Source organism: Suricata suricatta, chromosome X, assembly GCF_006229205.1.
Source record: "Suricata suricatta isolate VVHF042 chromosome X, meerkat_22Aug2017_6uvM2_HiC, whole genome shotgun sequence".
Lineage (NCBI taxonomy): Eukaryota > Metazoa > Chordata > Mammalia > Carnivora > Herpestidae > Suricata > Suricata suricatta.
The window spans coordinates 14608511-14629555 of record NC_043717.1 but is presented as its reverse complement, the minus strand read 5'-3'; the positions used below and the strand labels follow the sequence as shown (position 1 = coordinate 14629555).

Here is a 21045-nt window from a genome sequence, read left to right as displayed (position 1 = left end):
ATAACTATCACTTGATCGTGAATAATATTTTTAAAAGTATTGTTGGATTTGGTTTGCTAATATTTTGTTAGGGATTTTTGCATGTGTATTCATCAGAGATATTCGCCTGTAGTTCTCTTTTTAGTGTGAAGGTAATGCTAGCCTCATAGAATTAATATGAAAGCTTTCCTTCCTTCTCTGTTTTTTGGAATAGTTTGAGAAGAATAGGTATTAACTCTTCTCTAGATGTGTTGGGAACTATCTGAACTCACCGGTAGAGTGAAAATTCCTGGTGAGGGTACGGCAAGTTTGCACGGTCTCTTGCCCCCAGATAGCTCCCCAAATCTACCCTCTTGAAACTTTCATTCCTGCTTGGGCACCAAACCTCAAACTGCTTTGCTGATTAGTGTCAGGAGATGCCTGTCCCCTTGCCTTGTCCCTGAGATGTGACTGCACCTGGTCAGGGAAAAGATAAGTAAACTAGATACACCCTAATGCAACACATAATTTTCCCCTAAGCAATATGGATAACTGAATACCTTCTGGGCCTGAATGCCTTTGTGATGGTCACTACTGTGATAAAATGTATCAGTCATCTTTGGGACTGTGAGAGCAGGATTTATGTCTCCTGAGAATCCTGTTTTTCTGGGAACTTGCTCTTAGAGTTATAAACAGCCTAATGACCCTTACTCATAAAAAACTGACCTTTAATAAACAATGCTGTTTGCCTCTTGGTTAAAGGTCGCTTCCTTGAGGCTAGACCTGAGGTTTTGTAAAAATACCTATGACACCAAGAGTGCCTGTGGCTAAAATTGTAAAACTTATCTATGGGAAATCATTTACTGCCCTTTCTTGTCCTTGTACCTTTTGCCTTAAATAAACCTTGAGAACCAGACAAGATGGAGACGCCTGCCAGATGGGCAGGGGGGCCTGTCTGGAGATCAGAATGAAACGCAAAGCTCTCCTACTCTCTCTTTGGCCTACACTGTCATCCTTCAGGGGAACCCTGGACCTGCAGGAGCTGGACTCCGGCATAGATGTTTGGTAGAATTCCTCTGTGGAGCCGTTTGGTCCTGACTTTTGTTTTGGGGGAATTTTTTGATTACTGATTGAGTTCATTGCTGGTAATCAGTCTGTTCAGATTTTCTATTTCTTCCTGACTCAAGTGTTGGAAGGTTTTATGTTTCTAGGAATTTGTCCATTTCCTCTAGGTTGTCCATAGAATTTTTCATAATATTCTCTTACAGTCCTTTGTATTTCTATGGTGTCACCTGTTATTTCCTTCCTTTCGGATTGTATTTATTTGAGTCTTCTCTTTTTTTCTTGATGAATCTGGCTAAAGGTTTATCAGTTTCATTTATCCTTTCAAAGAACCAGCTCCTGGTTTCATTGATCTCTTCTATTGGGTTTGGTTTCTTTTAGTATGGAATGTGACATTTTCTTGAGTGAGTTTATCTCTGAGACTGTCCCCTTGGCTTCTCTCATTAGCTGTGCTCTGCCAGGCATTTCTTCTGACGTTGAGATAGCCCGAAGTTTTCCTTTTCCCCTCTTCCCTCATAAACCATGATGTTGATGAGCTTCCTTTAATAACTGACTTAAAGGGATGTTGGAAATTCTGAGCAGAAATCCCAGTCATGCAGAATAATTGCATCTCTTGGGGAGGCGTTAACAAGCAGAGGCAAAGCTGAGTGCTCCTGGGCTCGGGCTTCTGTGGATCTTTCTCTCAATAGCCCCCCTAAAGCTCCACGCAGAAGACGTTCATTAGTAAATATTAAACAGCGCTTTCTGTACTGCTGGTGGGATGCTGAGGGTGTAAGACCCCTTCGGGACACTCCAAGGCTCACTTCACAGCCACACTGAAAGTGTACAACACTCCCGTCCTCCTGGAGTAATGTCTCGGTCATCAGGGAAGACCGTGAAAACCAGCCATGCTGGATACCGTCTGGGGAACTGGTACTAGGGAATGTGGACACGGCTGACCACCAAGAGGACTCACTGAGCAAAGTGCTTTCTTTTTCGCTCAGACCAGCTGGTGAACCCATTTTCACCTTTTTATTTTTTGGTTTGATGGGTCCATTTGTAAGCAATAAATTCCTGTCTGAACCCAAATAGGGCCCTTGCACTGTCTGAGAAAATGTGGCTTATGTTTTGGAGGTATTTTTAAATTGTTTCCATAATTATAAACAAATAATAAATTCAGTAAAGATCAATAGGTAAGCCAGATCACATAGATGAGCCTTTCTTGAGGAGCTAATCTATACCTGCCTCTTCCTGATTCAGCTCGACCTCACTTGTGGTGTTTGAAGATGGAGAGAAGTAGATGAGTAATCTGAGGGAAGGTCGGGCCGTCCATCATTTCCTCCCTGCAGCCAGCACGTATTCAGAATTGATATTTGCCAGGCAATGCTCTAGGTATTTGGTGGATACAAAGATGTAAGCACAAGACCCTTGTTTTCATGGAGCTTACTATTTTTGAGAATCTTACTGTTCAAAGTGTGGTCCATGGGCCAGCAGCATATGCCTCACCCAGGAACCTGTCAGAAATGCTGAATCTCAGACCTGCCCCAGACCTACTGAGTCCAAGTTGGCATTTTCACAAGATCCCCAAGTAGATGGTATGTGCATTAAAATTCGGGAGGCACTAGTCCAAATCATTGACCGTCAGCCTGCATATTAGAAGGACCAAGCAACCTTTTAAAAGTGCTGATTTCCGGGGTGCCTGTGTGGCTCAGTCAGTTAAGCGTCTGACTGGCTCAGGTCATGATCTCATGGTTCATGGGTTCGAGCCTTGCATCAGGCTCTCTGCTGAGAGCTCAGAGCCTGGAGCCTGCTTTGGATTCTGTGTCTCCCTCTCTCTCTGCCCCCTCCCCTGCTCTCGCTCTGTTTCCATCTCTCAAAAATGAATAAATGTTAAATTTTTTAAAAAAGAAAGTGCTTATTTCCTGGTCTGACCCCCTAGAAATTGGTGTGGGGTATAGCCCAGGCACTGGGAATTTAAAAAAATTCCCCAGGTGATTCTCAATGTGCCGCCAGCTTTGAGGAACCATAAACTATTGGGTTACTTTGCGTTCTTGACAAAAGGGAGCCCACGATGAGGTTTTGGCTTGTTCTTTGAACCAATTTACAATTTAACCAAAAAACAAGTTTGTCTTTTCTAAACATTTGTATATCGCCTAGACTAGAGGCGGACGCACCAGAGTGCACTTGGTGACTCTGTGCCGACAAGTTGTACCTCAGGGCGGAGCAGTCAGCCGGTCCCTGCCGAGGCAGCTGTGTACCTCGGCTATGAGTCTCAGGGCGTCTCTGGAAGGATCGGGTTGACTAGGGCATGACATTCTGGTACAAGCAAGGCTTCCCTCCTCAGGCGCACCCTGGGGCCTTGGTATCCCTCCCCTGGGCCTTCTTCCAAGTGTGTGAGCTGCTGCCACTGGCGGTTTCAACTTAGGATGGTGCTGACTCATAGGACAAATGCACATGAGCTTCCTTCCTGGCCGCATCGTCCCTCCAGGTCTCTGGGACCAGTCCCTAGAATCACAGTAACAACCATGACCACCAATGGTGTGTCACTCTTCACACCCCACCAAAATTTTCCTGTGTATCAAAAAACCGAGACCCAGAGTTTTTATAACTGGTGGACCATTTAATTCTCAGATAGGCCCAATCTGCTGGCTTCCCCCTCTTCCTGAGATATCTCCGACAACCTGAGGTAGTGTGGAGCATAGAGGTGGGAGCATGGCACCACGACGGCTCTGTTTATTCATTCCTTAAAAGGAAAAATGTGATTTGTATTTTGTAAGGAAAAATACCATATTTTACTCTAATATCTGCCTGGTGAAGAGTGAACATTCTATGTCAGAAATATTATTCTTCCCATATCCTGGACTCTTGATCTAGTCCAGGTCTACTTTCCTCTACTTTTATGCCGATGGAGCTTATTTCTAATGATCATTGTTCTGGAAGCTTTCATCTATATGCTGATTTTTTTTTACTCTTTCCCACTACAAACTCCTGCCTCATTCAGAAACCTCTGTCCTTTCCTCCTTATTAGAATCTCAAAATCTGCTGGGGTGATTATCATCTGTGGTCCTGGTACAATTATGAATAATGTTCCAGGCTTGAAAAAAAAGTAAATGGTCACTCTCACATCGTCCAGTATTTTGGCCACACTTCCTCTCTCCTATCTCATTATCCTGCTTTCGCCCACCTCCTGCTGTAAGGACAAAGTCTGACCTAACAGACTCCATGACAGAAGTCCCCCTCTAAACTAGAAGGTCTAAGGGTCAATTTCTCCGGAACTATTAGGCAGTTACACATTGCCTAGAGCAGGAGACCACTTTGCAATATCCAATCAGGAAAGGCCAGCTACCTCTCCCCACATTCCTAAGGGTAAGGCCTACAGATAGAAACTTTAGATAGGACCCTGTTACCTAATGTTAAAGTTAACCCGATAGTCACCAAACAAGACCCTGAACTCGCTCTGTAATTGGTTAATTTCAAAGATATCCTAAATGTTGTAATTGGGTCCCGCCAAAAGTAATGAACACTCTGAACAATGTGTATGGTTAAACCTGTTGTCAATGATAATGTACATTATGATTGGATCACCGTGCCTGTGTCACGATTTCCTGTAACTGCCCCTTCCTAAAACTCATAAAAGCCCTACCCCGCCCTTGTTCAGGGCTCTCAGCACGGATCCACTGCGTTGATGAAGGCTGTGAGACCGAACTTAGGCCCGGCGAGCCTAAGCCATAATAATAAATGCCCTTTGCTTTTACATGCATGACTCGGTCTCCCTGGCGACTTCTGGTTTTGGGGTGATATTGAAATCTTGGGCATTACACTGCCATCCTCCTTGGGGACATCCACTATCCCCTAATGACATTCTGGCCTCACACATCATTGACCCAATGTCCCTGCATCCTGCTCCTGCCTCTCACGGGTGCCATCTTGCCTCACACCTCTCATCACTGTTCAACAGATGTTTGCTGGGAACCCCCTGGGAGCCAGGCACTGCCTTCACTCTAAGCACCAGTTCTTGAATATTCTCTTCCATGACCCCAGCTTCCCACTGTCCCTCGTCCCTTCCTTCATGCTTGGTGATCCTGCCTTTGACCTTTCTCATTGCCTTGGTTCATGCTCTCATTCTCTCTTCAGGCTACCTGGTTTTTCTTGGTCCCACTTGTTTTTAATTCTGGCTTTGCCCTCCTGCTGGCATTTCTGCATCATATTGATTCACTGCATCTGCCTCTCCCGCTAGCTTCTGAGCTTGGGAGCCCTATAAGGACATTATGATTTTTGGTTTACCTCTGAATTCCTCTGCTATCCTGCATGTTTTCAGTCCTTGGCAAATAAATTGAATTTGCTGCTCTTTTATACTTCCAGAAGCACAGCCCTCATACAAATAACTGTCTCTTCATTTCTGCCATGAAAAGTCTAGTTCTTCTGCCTGGTTTGTGGAAGATGTATTTCCACTTCTCATTTTGCCATCAGAATGGTTCCTTTTCCCCTTAAATTAGCTTCTTTTGCTAGTGGGTAAGAAGTGCACTGGTTCTCTGTCAATCTCTTTCCTGCTCCAGGTACCTCGACCGTGGGCTGGTTCCCGTCCTGCAGCAGACTCCCTCTTCCGCCTTCCTTTGTGTCCTCAGGCACACTGGCTATTTCCTCTTTGGAATGTGCTCATCACATCCATGAGCCCTGTATTAGTCCTTTTACTGATCAGAACAGTAAGATAGACTGTGTTCTCCCTTCATGCTTTCCCTCTCTTACCTGGAATTACACGATGGTCATCCTTAAAAAGCAGAGTATACATGGGCCATCCAAGCCATTCATTCCCCACTGATGGGAGATGGAATAAGTATGTCATATGCACTGTTTTCCCCCGTAGGCATGCATCAGTTCCAAAGTTATTCTAGATACGCTTCCACTTGTTAAAATTTTCTTCATTGATTTTCTTACATATGAAAGAAAAGCCTTCATTGCAATGATTCTTGGGTTACTAAGACTAAGGTGAGGCATGGATTTGCACTAGTCAGAAAGTTGGAAAGAAACCTTCTAAAAGAAATGTAGCATGAAACAGTATTTAAGTGCCTTTTGTGGGTGTCATTCTATATCAGATGCTCTGAAATGAATGTACAGAGAAGTGCACTCCTCACATAAGCAAACCCTTCACACATGAAAAGATTTAAGATTATTTGAAAAGCCCTTAAGGATTGTCTTCTCTTTCATAGCAGACCTCTTGGTTGATACCCATTATCCAAGAGGGCCTTGTGTAGTATTGTGCATGGGGGTCTTGCACATAAATCTCTAATAAGCTCCTTCAAGTTAGGAATCATGTTCTTTGCAGGTTTAATGTTTGGTGCCTTCAGAAAGAACTTAAATATACTTTGCATTTAATAGATGTTTATTGAATTGGATATCATGAAGTGCAAATTAACACAGTTGTGAGTGTTAGAGAAAAGATAAAGTATTCATCATGCTCACTTTCCTAAAGGTGAATTTCAAGTTGGGTTTTGAAAAGAAGTAGGACTTGTCTGGAAGATGAGGAGGAGAAAAAGGTGCCAAGCATTTCCTCAAAAGCAGAGCCTTCTGGGTTGAAAGATTTAATTCCTAAAGATTAAGAGTATAGGAATGTCATGCCTTCTCCTTCCCAAGATTTTCTGGTGTCGTCGATGACGTCTTCTCAGGGTTGGAAGAACATCAGAAGCCATCACACTCTGCCACTGCCATCCCTGTTCATGAATCCCTTCTGTGGGGACTGACGCTGGATTGTTTGGGGAGTGACGTGACATGAGCGGGACCAGAATACTTACCCGGGCTTCTCTTTGTTGTTTTTCAAGAAAGATAAGCATTCACTCAGGTTGTCTTTTGAACTTGGATTTGTTCTAGGTAAATCTGAACTTGATGCTTCAAGTGTCTGTTTTTTTGGCATTGGTCAGGACTAGAATTTACCATGCGTGATGAAGGGCACACTTCCAAAACCCACAGCCTCTTCTACAGGGTTAACTTACCTTTGTAAGCAGATACCACATCAGAAGCGGGGGTGGTGCTCATTTACTTCTCACCTGATGTGGGCCCTCTCTTAGTAGAAGCATCATGAGTTAGGGTAGATGGGGGCTACCTTGTCCTGACTGCAAGAGATCGCAGAACTTAAGGTTAGAGTCTTCACTGATTCCATAAATATTTATTACATCGGTCATTGAGCGGTGGGCTGGGGGCATAATGGTGAAAAAGCCAGATGATTTCCTCACTTTGCTAAGATGTATGACCGAGCAAGGTGCCTGTGAGTCACATAAGCTGTGGCCCGCCAGGGGTCAGCAGCAGGGCCCTGGGCTGGCCGCACATCTGCTGCCTGAGCCATCCTGGGCCGCTGGTTCTGCAGAGGACCATGAGTGTCTCTCCATGGGTACGAGCATGATCTCCTCACGTTGTTGAACATCTCCTGCTTCAGACATACCTTTGAAAGTCCTGTGTGTTGCTAGCATTTTTCGAAAAGCCTTTGCTCGTTTTAGGCTGTAGCAGGAAGTTGTTGATCACAGTCTGAGAACTGGGTTTTTACTCAAGGACATGTAATTAATAGCGCTGTGTGTACATTGTACATACACTGGGCAGGAAAAAATGCCCAAGTGAGGAGGTTTGCGGTAGGCCAGGGGAGTCTTGGATTAGGGTAGTAGAGGTGGAATTAGAGCCGGGGAACAAATGTGGGATACATGGTGAAACGAGAACAACCTTGCCTTCCAACGCATTGGATGTGAGGTAAAATCGAAGTGGTTCGTGGCATGACGTTAAATGTCCAGGAGAACCATGAGGCCATTAGGCTCAGGACAGAAGCTTGGCACAGGCCAGCCTCTCACCGTCTCCCTGGCACCTGGCACAAAATAGGCAGCCAGTAAACGTTTGGCGAGTGACTGAACAGAATAGGCATGATTTAAAGGGAAGCACATTTGATCTGGAAGACTGAATAGACTTGTTCACTCATTTAGTAAGCAAGCCATGGAATTCTGTAAGGTGGGGGAAGGGCTTTTCATGAGGGCAGCCATGCCCCATCAACACCAAAAGGAGAAGGCGAGGAAGAGCAGGGCGTTCGCAAGCTTGCCCAGAGTATGATGTTTCTTTTTCTTTTTCTTTTTAATTTTTTTTAACATTTATTTTTGAGAGACAGAGACAGCGTGAGCAGGGGAGGATCAGAGAGAGAGGGAGACACAGAATCCGGAGCAGGCTCCAGGCTCTGAGCCGTCAGCACAGAGCCCAACGTGGGGCTCAAACTCACGAACTGTGAGATCATGACGTGAACCAACATTGGACGCTTAACCGACTGAGCCACCCAGGTGCCCCCAGAGTGTGATGTTTCTTAGGCTGGGCTGCTTCTCACTTGGCCAGGCTGAGAGAACATTTGTGCCTGTGATACTTTCTAAGGCATGCTTGCTGTTAATGAAATAAGTTTATTTCAGTAAAATTAAGACTATGAAGATATGTATCCTCCCATCTTTAAAAAAAAAGAAAAGAAAAGAAAAAAGATCTTATTGATTCAGGGCGTCCAAAAGCCGCGCTGGGCTTCGGGTCCCGGCCGGCAGCTCCAGCACACGTGCGCTTGTGTTCTCCCCTCCGACTCTGAGATTCATGCTGACTTGGTCTCAGTAACCTCTGTGGATGGGTTAATGATAGTGGCCTCAAGGAAAGGGCCTCCATTCCCTCTAAAAGGGTGTCAGGCCTCCCTGGAGGGTGCTTGCCCCGTTTCTCACTCTCTGCTCACCTGTTTCCTAGGACTGCATCGACGTGGGCTGGTGGGAAGGAGAGCTCAACGGCAGACGAGGAGTGTTCCCCGATAACTTCGTCAAGTTACTTCCGCCTGACTTCGAAAAGGAGGGGAACGTAAGTCTTGCCGGCTTTGATGTCGGTGCTCCACGCGCTGTCAGAATGGTGGCTTCCCTGAGGGGTCTCGGGGTGCGGGGTGAGGGGGGTTGAGTGGGCCATTGAAGAGCACCGGTATTTGACTTCCATGCACCTGGTTTCTGAGCGCTCGGCTGTTCTGTCCGCTGGGTGGGAGTGTGAACAAGTCCACTCCACTGATGTGAAGCATCAGTTTCCTCTATGACAGCTAGTGACAGCGATCCTTACTCTAGTGTTGTTGCATGAATAACAAGATAATATGTGTAAAGCACTTGGTTCAGTACCTGGAACATACAAGCGCCCAAATGACAAGACCTCTGGGGGGCTCCATTTAAGTGGACTGCCTGCATCCTGTGTAATATGTCCTTGGGGGCGGTGACGTGCCCCGTATTGTGGAAGTGGCTGAAAAGCACATCGTGAAGCTGAGAGCGAGGCCAGTCATGTTCCTGCACTGCGTGCATATATGCGTTCACCCCCGACCCATTTTCTCTTTGTGGGGACCTATCTTCCAATGCTGCCATTGAAATGAGCCAGCCCATCTTTGCCTCACCACAGGTGTATTCTTTCTCTGATGAGATGTAACAAGAAATGTTGACAACTTAGAAGCACTTTACAGTATAAGGGGGCAGCACCTTGGTCCTTTCCATTCTGTCCTGCACCTCCGGGCTTTTTGCCCAGGCTTTCACTTGACTTCTATCTGCCTTTCTGGACTGGTTGCTATTTTATGCCCATTGGGACTCTGCTACTGGACCATGAGCCTGACTTGGACCCATGACCATTCCCAGGGAGCTGACGTTTATGAAGGATGGCTGCATACTGGCGGGTTGGTTGCTAAGGACACTAAACAGTATGGATGGTGTGTGTACTGCTTAGATGAACACCTGTGATTGTTCGAGAAGCTGCATGGTATTGGTGCCCTCCAAGATGATGCCCCATAGATCTTTTAGATTGGCTTGAAGCCTAGGGCCACACATTTTACGCTTTTGGATATGTTGCTTTCTTACGTAGCTGAAGACTGTTCTGCTCCGCACATGTTGTGCTCTTTTGGAACTGAGTTTCAGTTGAGAGAATCTGGATTCTGATTCCTATTTGTGGGGAATAAGCTCAGGGAATTCCTAAGCTTATTCCCCACACCTAGGGTTTTCTAGATCCCTGACACTTAACTGCTGGTCCATGTGCCACACTTTATCAGCATTGCCTGGAGCTTGTTAGAATATTCCCACTCCACTCCAGACCTGGCACATCAGAATCTACATTTGAACGCGGTCCTCAGGTGACACATTACACATTACACCTTACAGTTTGGGAAGCACCGTTTAAATGACAACCATCCCACCTTCTAGTGCCTCACCATATTTTAGGAGAGAAATAAATTCTCAGAGCGGAGAGGAGCTCATCATTCAAGAAAAAAACAATTCTAGCAAGCAAAATCACTTGAGCCATTTTTACTAGATGATCGCGGTGGTGGGTTATCAGTTGACAGAATCCATCCCTGAGAAAAACAGATGCGAACACTTGGTAATGACTGGATAGTAAATGGTTTGAAACAACCGGACACAAGAGTGAGGTTTGGCAGACATTTCCAAGGCGTAGTGGTTGTGACTCCAGGCTACAGCCCTGGACAGACCTGGGCTGGAATCATGGCCCTGTCGGTTACTTGTTCTGTTCCTGGTCACCTCACGGAATGTGTCTAAGCCTCAGTATTTTCATCTGGACACTTGTGAGAATAATGGTACCTTCCTTGTTGAACTGTTGAAAAGGTATGACATCTTTAGCACAGCGACTTGTGAACTTGGTTGATGCCACATATATGTTAACTAGTACAGTCTTTGTGCCATGACTGTTGTCACAAGTGTGGGAAAGCTCCAGGTCCAACTGTGCAGTAATGATAGCAGTCTGACTCTGGTTCCTCTTCCTTTGGCTGTCACATCAACACAGTTATCTCGATATCTGTATGAGCTTCCCTGGGAATCCAAATGCAGCTGAGAACTTTGACGATAGCCTTTAAAAAGAAATCTAGTGCTTTATAAAATATAGTCGTAGAGACAAGCGGGCCCAGAATGACATAATCTTCATGTTATTTCTTGTCTTTTTTCAGGATCTGCTACCTGGCAGTTAGGTTTTATGTTCTTCGTCCACTGTGTGTTTATTGGGTCCCTTCCTGCCTTTGTGGGCTTAGGGTCTGGCCGCAGGTCTGATGCTCAGGGTCATAGAGATCTGTCAGACCTTTCCACAAGGGTGCTAAGGGTGGGCCTCTTCCAGGGAGCGGAGGGGAGACGGCCGTCCCGACTGCCCACTGGACCCTCCTCACCCTCCTTTGCAAGCCTGGTAAAAGGCGGTCATGTCCTAAAGTATTTGGATGCCAAGTCCTTCATGGTGACTCCTCTCCCTGTGGCCAAGGAATCTTAGCGAGCATGCTGTCCTCCTGGACGTTTGCCACCTTCCTGCTTCTGATTGATACAGGATGATTTTGAAGGCTAAGGTAAAATCTAGATGATTCTTTTCACAAATGGGCAAAGTCTGTGGTTGCCTACATTGTGGCACCTTGCCTTCTAGTTCCCTCTCATATTTTAGTGGGGCAATAAGTATACCAGATGAGAGAGAGCCCATGGCAGACTACTCTAGAAGCTCTGCTCTGTTACGTAAGGTATTAAGGGAAGGCTTCTACCGAGAGAGTGAAGTTGTCAGTGAGGAGTAGACTCCGCTTGCTCATTGAGGCATGCGCGCTCTTCGGGGCCCCACGGGCCTCTCTCCAACCTCAGACAGGCAGCCCCCGTGTCTCTGATAGGTCTTGCAACCTTATCCCTAAGAAGCAGAAAACTCAGCTGGGGGAAAACAGTGGTCGTACCTGTCAGACAAAGTAATACCTGCAGCTGAGAAGTGATTGTTTGATGTGGCATTTAAGCTCTTAGCAAATGGCAAGTATTCCATCCTCTTTATCCCTCCGGCCCGTAAACCAGCCAACCAGCTTTGCCCTGGCTGTTGTGCCAGCCTTTATCGCCGCACGCAGAGTGCTGGGGAGTTGGCGACAGTGTGTCTGGAGCTGGGGCTGTTGTTTGCCGAGCCGACTGTGTAACGACGATTAGAATCATTAACACAAATGCGCCGTGTGACTGACAGAATCTGAAACATTCTGCCACCAGTTTCAGCACATGTCGCCTTGTCTTGCCAGTGGCTGGTGTTGCAGCCATTCACCCAGAAAAGAGGACGGTCTGGGATGGCTAGGGGAGATGACAGCAAACCTGAATCAGGAGGCCTCGCGGAAGCGTTGTGATGCGGCTGCCCGCTTGCTGCTGCGGGGCGGACCCCGGTGGTTACCCAGAGCCTTTCGGAATTTTCTGGAGGGCTTTCTTTCTGAGAGTGCTCGGCAGATTCTCGCTGGCCAGGTGACAAACGCTTTGGGGCTTTCCCTCAAGATACTCCCGGTGGGGGTTGCACCCACTGATCTCCCAGTGTATATTTTAGAGCAATTATGTAAGCTCTTTATGAGAGAACCCTGATTCGATGGCTGTCTGTTTATTTTGAGACTTGACAGTAAAATTGAATATCAAAATGGAAAGATTAAATATTCTGAGAGCTCTACTGAAGCAATCAACGTACATGCTCTCTCATCATTATTGAAGGGAAACGGGGAGCTTGGGCTCTCAAGAACAGAAAACTCACTGTCATTAACAAGATAGAAGACAGATTCTGAAAGATAATGTTGCTGAAAGATTGCTTTTGAAGAAAAACTCTTAGGCTCTAACACCTTAAACAGAAACCGTTCAAATCCCCCCAAAAAGCCGCTACTGCTCTAGTATACCTTGTCAGGAGCCAGAGCGCCGTGAAGGCTCCTGGAGGCGTTTCGTCGCAAATGTTCTGCAGTGGAGGGTCTGCCTCTCAGGAACACAGAAGCCTTCCGTCAGACATTCCTAAAGATGCCTGCGGCTGCGATGCAGACTCACCTTTGCCAACTCACAGACTTTCCCAGCGAGCAGACTGCCAGCTTACTAATTGCAACAAGAACGGAAATGTCAGCCAGTCTAGGACGCATGGGCCTGCCTGCCCTGGGCGCTTGCTCCCACTGGGCCTGGCTTTCTCGAAGCCAGATTCTACAAGAGACCACATGTATTTGGTGCTTTCTGGGAGAGCAAGGAAGGAAAGCGAGAGGAATCAGTCGTTCACGCCAAGGGCCTCACCGGCCCAGCTTGAGGCCCCCTCATGCGCCAGAGGGCAGGCTGTGCCAAGGCAGCTGTGTGTTGAATTCAGCTAAGCTGAGATGCTCTTTGCAAGTGCAGTGCACGTTTGGCCTTGGCAGCTTCCCACTGGTTTTCTTTTTTCGCAGCTGACCGGACCCTTCTTGCTCACTGTCAGTCTCCAGACGGATACGTTGTGGTGAAGTCAAGTAGGTCTCCCACATTCCCAGACACGGTTGAGTGCCAACCTTAAGATTGTTCTAGATCACTCAGCAGTTGCGTAGAGTCCAAAGTTTTAGATGAAAGGAGGACTCTTCCTTGATTTCTACGACTAATCCACTGTAAGGGAGTTTTGCCAGTGTAACTGTGACTACATTCTCTTTACCAAGTTCTTCGGAGGCCCCCTCCTTTAGCCCCCGTCATCTGACAACCTGGTGTATATAACTGTCTCAGCCCAAATTTTCTTTGTTCCTAGTCCTGTCCTTCAGCTATTTGAGAACCACTGTTTCTAGTTTCTAAAGATGTCCAATGAATCATTTCCCCAACTAGTCTTCCAAAAGGAAACAAATACGTGCTTCTATTAAACAGCATTGTAAAAAAAAAAAAATTCACCTGCAACCTTGTCTGTACATGTAATTTTCTGGATAATTTCACATGCAGACATGGGGATGGTCAAGGCATCAGTATCACCCAAGTATGAGCTCATGATGGTGCCCCATCTGAGTTTTCCGGAAGTGGGCTGGGTGGCAAGCCTTCTTCCTTCTCTGTTGGTACTTGGAGCCCATACTCTCTCAGCTGAGTGCCTCATTCGGTGTATTCTTGCCTGAGGCACTTCTGTCATCATTCCATCTCAAACGTTATCTCTTTAAGGCAGCGCCCATGTCCCCAGCTTCTCCTTCATGGACCTGAAAGTGTATGTCTCAGTTCAGTCTGCTCTAACAGAATGCCATATAGACTGGGTGGTTTATAAACAACAGAAGGTTATTCCTCACAGTCTGGATGCTAGGAAGTCCAAGATCAAGGTGCCAGAAGATTTGGCTTCTAGTGAAGGTCCACTTCTTGTTTCATAGTCGGCTCTTCTTGTTGTGCCCTCAGACGGCAGAAGAAGTAAGGGAACTCACTGGGGTCTCTTCTGTTAGGACACTAATTCCATTTATGAGGGCGCCACCCTCATGACCCAATCACCCTCAAAGGCAACACGTCAAAACACCACCACCTTGGGGATTAGATTTCACCGTGTGAGTAGGAGGTCCATCGAGTGGATGAACATTCAGTCCATAGTGCATGCTTGGTATGTGGTTGGCTCTCAGGAATCACTTGTCCTTTGGTCATTGGTGACCAGGTGTACCTTCCCTTCCTTCGGTCCCTCCCCTTCTACTTACTGCTCTCTCCTGTACTGGTATGAAAGAGGAGGAGCGGGGAGGGAGAAGCCAGGCCACTTGTCAGATGCCTCTTTCCTGACAGAGGGGAGCCCAGGTCTTTCTGCATGTGAGGTCTGGGCATGGGGTTGAGGCATCACTTTTAGAGTGGGTAGAGGGAGCAAAGGCGTGAGCCAAGGGGGTAAACTATGTGAGCATCTAGGGGAGAAGCCAAATCCCGGAGCCTGGGTGACTACCCAGTAAGCTGGCAGGCTGGCCAGGCCCAGCCAAGAGCTGCAGGCCAGGAGACCAGGGATGCCGGCCACCCGACCAGAAGTTAAGGAGAGGAAACTCAAGAGAGACCCTGCCAAGAGCAGGTTTTTGTGGTGGCTCCTGGCACAATCCTGTGCTAGGGACTCCTTAGGGTGCAGAGGGGCAGTTACAGATACTGTAGTCACCCGAGCATAGCCCCAGCTACCCTCTTCAAAGGTGTTGCCAGTCCACCAGGGGCAGGCGAGGAAAGGGCAGAGTGGAGGCCTTGGACTGTTTCTAAAGCCATGAGGTGTGCCCTGGTCAGGGACTGTCCAATTTTGTCCGCTCTCTAGCCTCACACAGACACTTCTAAAGAACTTAGCTGGAAGCCTGGAAGACAGCTTCCCAAGATTCAAAAATCAAGCCAAGATTTGCTTCCAGAATTTTCCTACATTCCTCCAACAAAGCCCCCTTAAAGGGCATGCAGCCATCAAGAGTACGCCTCTCTGGTTATTTTCAGCAAACCACATGTGTGGGGCCAGAGCTCTGAAGGCAAGAGGCCAAGTGGCAAATCAGAATTCCTGCCAGGGAGGCCAGTTGAGCCAGCTGATGAGCTCTTTGCCTGGGGCCGGCCAGGCTTGCCTAACAAAGGGCAGAGTCAGCTCTGAAATCCATCAGCAGGAAGTAAAACTTGCTTTCCTGCTGTCTTCACTCCAGAACATTCAGATCTATTTCCTTCCTGGCAATAATGGTAAGCAATCAGATCTAGTTAATGTATCCTTTGAAGGATGGTATTTGCTTCCGTGTCCAAGCCAACGACTCCACACGGCAGACGCGCGCGCAGGCGCACACAGGCACACGGGGGCCTGTACGCCCTGCATATGTGAAGACCATGGGAGGCATCCTGCTCCCCTAGACATGAGAAAATGGTGATTCAGTGATGAATCGCCACAGTCTGGACACTGAGAGGTGTGAGTTCTAGGCCCTCTGTGGCTGTCACCTGGCTGTTGACTCAGCCCCTGTAGACCTCGCTTTTCTCAGCTGTGGGGGGGACCCTGGGATCACTCGCAGCTCTTACATCCTCTGTTTTTAGCATCAATCTGCAAATTGAGCAGGCTGAAGCCACCTGAATTTGGATCTGGAGTGTTCTATTTTCACTACGGAGGGAGGGAGAAAGAGAAGAAATAGAACAAGTGCCTCTAAAAATTCATGACTCAAAACACTCGCCCGAGTTGAAAGGGTGTTTCTCAGCACACGCGTGCAGCGCTCGTTGCTGCTGGTAAACACGACAGAGAGAGCGTCGGCCTCCTGCTTAACCTGGGGGCCCCTTCCATCCTGTGCCCTTCATCCAGTCGCCATCGGACATTTTGGGGAAAACCAGCTGAGCCATGTGCTTACATCTTTTCATGTGAGAATCAGGAGTGCCTGTGCTGGAGTTTTCACGGTCACGTTTTGCTACAGATTTTCCCAGTCTGCCTTCTCGGTTCTCCCTGCCCTGTCTTCTCTTGCGTTTAAAGAAGAAACTCACTGCACGTAGACTCGCGTGCAATCTTCTCTTCATCACCTGGGGGGCATTCTACAGCTACCTGGAACCGTGGCCCTGGCTTTGGTTTCGAATTACCCTAAAAGTCCTCTTATTTGCAAACGTGGCATCATTTCTCATCTAAAGAGGCAGGAAGGCTAAATTTGGTGGAATCAGAGAGTGAAGTCAAGTCAAAAGAAGAAAAACAAGACAACCTGTAAACCTCCTCTGCTAATCAGCTGACCAGAGCCGACCAAGCCTGGGGGATACAAGACAGTCACAGGACTGTCACGTCTTTCAAAACTGCCCCCACCTGCCTCTGCCAGCGCCGGGCCTCCTCACAAACCCCGCATCTCAGCCTCCTCCCTCTGCCACAGTCAAGAGCACATGTACGATGACCACGTTGGTCACACGCAGTCTGGTAGATTCACACGTCCCGTCCTCTCTCTCAGTGCCCCTCTGCGCTGCCCTGTCACATTTCGTGTGTCTGCTACATGCCACATCTGACACAACACTAAGGGATATTTTTTTGGTACATAATCTTGGAAAACAGGATGACTTGTAATTGTTGGATTTTTTTTTTTAATCTGGGGCCCTGTGGTTAGAGGCAAGGTCGCTGGGGGAACAGCCTCGGCAAGATGAGGCTCGTGAAATTGGTTATAAAAATTTTCAAACGAGCAGGAAGTGAGCAAGACATCTCCTGAGTAGGCCTCTTTGAGGCGTGGCCGGGAAGAGTGAGGCCATTCTGTGAATAAGAAATTACTCCAATCCTGAAGTAAAGGAAGGTTAGTTGGCAGAGTTTCAACAATAACTTCATTAGATAAACACACATCTGTCCCCAGTCTAATTTACACAAGGACAGAGAAGGGAGGCAGAAAAGGAAGAAATCGGGCTGGAGAGCTGGAAGGTGCTGACAGGCGGGGCGGGGCCTTCCGCTGGCGCATGGCCTGTATGCGTGGGGAGGTGGCCCTTAGAGCATCTTTCTTTCTCCCGTTTATGATGAAGTTTGTCTATACTCCTATAGACAGCATCGAAAAATAATATTAAGAAGGAAACGCGCACATATGCACATGCCCATAATCCTACGCTACTCAGATGTCACACTATTAATTTATTCCTTTCCAGTCTTTTCCTCTTTCTGTACATTCTGTAACATAGTTGATTTGAGCTCATACTATACCTGCAGTTTGATACCTGTTTGTTTGTCTGTTTGTTTCAAACTTTCACATACTACAGTTTCCTGTGCTTTTGTGCACTCCCTGCACAGTATATGGCCGTGCGGTGGTTTGCCTTGTGGATGCTCTCTGACAAGGCGGGTCCTTCACAGTGGTTCAGAGCACACCTGTGGGTCAGACAGCCTGGTGACTTTGGGAAACAGCTGCATCTCTTAAAGCCTCAATTATTTCATCTGCAAAATGGGCATAATAATGTCACTACTGATAGAGTTGTCAGAAAGATTCAACAGGGCAGTGCTTACTGATGCCCTCTATTTATGAAACCACCTCCTCTTAAGAGAGAGGTGATATTGTCATTTTACAGACAAGAAGGTTTAGCTCGGTGAGTTCACTTGCCCAGTGTCCATGGGTAAGAACCAAAAGAGCCAAGATTCTTAATCAGTCAGGCACTGAAGCCCCACCTCTGGGCCACCGTGCTACTTGGCCCACTAGAGGTAACTCGGCCAAGTCACCCAGCTACTGAAGAGCAGAGGTAGAGTGTCATGGAATGCAGAGCCTACATGCTGTGGTGCCTTCTGAGAAAGTTCCTTACTGGTCTCATATTCTCCAGGTTTTACTTGAAATCATTGCTTCCCATGCTCTGGTACAATAGGCACTGGTGGGCGCTGGTGGGTAGGGGCCCAGGACTGGCACGGGCTCGTGCCCATCCCTGCAGGGACATCATAGTGGTACGTTTTCAGAGTGCAGGAGAGTTTGTGGAACTGTTTGAAAATCATTGGCATGTGATGCCCAGAGAGGATTGCATCAGTAGCAACCTGGATCACATTCTCAAATCATCCCTGTTTCCATCTTTTCTTTAATGATTTCAATATTGAGATGGTTCTCTTCTCGCCTCTGTCTCCTCTCTCTAAGAAAGGTGTCCAAGAAATGTGCCTGGCTGGATTCATGGCCTCTGAGTCATTTGCCAAGTCCAGCCTACATCTTTCTCCTGCAGTCGATCCCGGAACTGGTTCAGGGATAGATGCTACTGATTGCACTGCTGCCTCGTCACCTACAGGTGACAGGTTGTGAGAGAAAAACAAATTGCAAAAAAAAAAAAGCTCCATTCCAGTTTCCAGGGTATAACAGTTCTGTTGGGGGTGGGGAGTGCTCACAAATGGCCCATCAGCCTTGGGGTCAGAAGACACTGAAGGTTTAGAACCATACCCAGTCCCTCGGCCTACATTTGCTGAAGGTCCCAACTCTGAAGCAGATCTGATTTCGAGCTGTCCCAGTAACTCTCTTGAATCACTTGGTTATTCAGCAGATTAAATCTTAATTGCAAATGCGGTTTCAGCGTAGGAGGACCATTGTGCTTGCTGGTTTCAGGCCATTTTTGCTGAGCCGTGCTTTTCCAGAGGCTGTTATAAATTTAGAAAGGGGGAAATGGTATTGCATTTGTCCATCAGAGTTTTGTTTTGCAGACCGAATTTATTTTAGTGTTGCTTTCAAGGTGCTCAAACCTGACATCCCTGGAGAGAGAATTGCTCAATTATTTGGAGAGCTTCTCTGGTCTGTCCAATCTCCATCTAGAAAACACTGTCTGAGGTCCTTATGTGACAGACCAGGCTTGTCAACACTCTCATGTTTTATCATTTTGATTAATTTTTCAGAGACCCAAGAAGCCACCTCCTCCGTCCGCTCCTGTCATCAAGCAAGGGGCAGGTAATGGACTTCCGTCCGTCACTACAACGTGTATCTGTCTGTGTGTATCTACAGCACCCTTGGTAGAGTTCAAGATTCTTAGATTCAAATGCCACAGATTACCAAACTGGAAAGTTACCACTTGGTCTCACTGAGCAGATTTCAAATATGCTGCTGTTTTTCCTAAAAAATGAACATCATTAAAATATATCCCTGGTACAGTGAAAACATGTAGCCTCCCAAAGAGAATGACCAGGAAGACTTTGTTTTGGAGTAAACCAGTTTTGTTTGTTTGTTTTTATTTCTAATCAACTGCTTTTTAAAATTTTTTTAAAATTTATTTTTGAAAAAGAGAGGGAGAGCCAGAAAGAGAGAGGGGAGACAGAGAATTCCAAGCAGGCTCCGTGCTGTCAGCACAGAGCCCAACGCTGAGCTCAAACTCATGAACTGTGAGAACATGACCTGAGCCGAAATCAGGAGTTAGATGCTTAACTGACTGAGACACCGAGATGCCCCTAATCAGCTGCTTTTGATGAAAGGGAAACTTAATTGTCCTGCTTTTGCCCATGCCCGCATAATCTCAAGGGCCAACGTAGGGACGATTGCTTCCCACGGGTCACAGCCTCACCATGCATGTGCAGTGGTGCTAGATTTTTAATGTCCATCCCATATGGTTAACCAAAGTTTGGACTTACTTCACTTACCCACCCCCCATAAAAATGTTATTCTAGCAATACATACTTTTCCTCATAATTCTTTATTAATCTTGAAAAGAGTCCAATTCACTTTCTCTGTGTAATTCAGGTACCAAGGTTGAAAAATATAGGAAGATGTGGTGTTGTTGGACATTTGGTAACTCATTGCACACAGGGTTCTCGTACATGAAAATGATCATTCATATTTCCCAATAGAACTCCTCTTTATAATTATTAAGAACTAATTATGAGGAGAAATTCCTCCATGAATAACTAGTTAAGTGGCATTTAAAAAAATTAACAACTAAAACAGAAGAAGAGTAGGGGTATTTTTAGTTCTGCCTATTAATAACTGTGATATATCTATAGCATTTAAAGTATGAATAAATTTCCAGATTGGTTTATTCACAGATCTATCAAGGACTGATTTTTTTTTAAGTTCTTTTGGTCTACTGAGTTGGGGCAGGGGATCAGCTTGACCCCGAATTCCTTTCCCATTCCTTTAGCATAGTTGAGAATTACAGAGATTAAACCCTGAGATGAGGTGTTAATTATATCTCCTGCTCCGCCCCCATCCTCGTTTGCTTTGAGCAGTTTAATTTTGCCACCTAGTGGTTCACACTGGATCAATATTTTTTTGTTGTGAAATTAAAGCTGGCTGTTGATTTGCTTTTCTCGGAAGACCCTTTTCCTAGAGGCCTTGGTGATGGATTACAGACCAAGGAGATGAGTTGAGTGGCCCAAGGCTCAGGTGGCCTAGAATGTAACCAGGATTGGATTCTTGTGGTACTGGAATTATCTGTTCCTCCTGTCTCTAGGAATGATAATGAACTTCTTCCTTCTCAATAGAAGCCTAGATTGTAACATGATAGGCAAATTCTCTTCCTTTTAAAGCAGTTTTACCAAAGGTTAGGCTGGCTCTCTTTGGCCATTTTCCAAGTGTTCTTATGCACCTGAGGCCACAGAAACTGCTGAAAGACCCCAGGCGAGGGAGCAGCTGCGGTCTATATGGCCTCGTGTGCTTGTGGGGACATGTACTATGTAATGTTTGAGGGATCCAGGCACAGATTGAAAGGACTGAGAGAGAGCCACAGAGCTTCTCTGCACATCCCTCCACTTGAAATGTGCATCATGACCGCCCCAAATCTGGTGGCAGAAGACAGCAATCTTCTTATGCCTGAGGATTCAGGGGTCAGGAATTTGAACAGGACACGGCTGGACTCTTGTCTGTCTGCTCCTTGATGTTTGGGACCTCAGCTGGGAGTGCTGGGCCAGCTGAGGCTGGAGGACCCCCTTTTTTTACTTCTCCCATGGGGGGGG

The 21045-nt window shown here is 46.7% G+C and overlaps 1 protein-coding gene across 1 annotated transcript in view; it reads left to right on the top strand.

Annotated features, from left to right (window-relative positions):
* Window positions 1-21045, top strand: part of SH3KBP1 (SH3 domain containing kinase binding protein 1) — a 279554-nt gene that overhangs the window by 206416 nt on the left and 52093 nt on the right. Inside the window, exons 10-11 of the mRNA XM_029929622.1 lie at window positions 8740-8847; window positions 19000-19051. Of these exons, the coding sequence (XP_029785482.1) occupies window positions 8740-8847; window positions 19000-19051 (160 nt within the window). The remainder of the gene's footprint in view (window positions 1-8739; window positions 8848-18999; window positions 19052-21045) is intronic.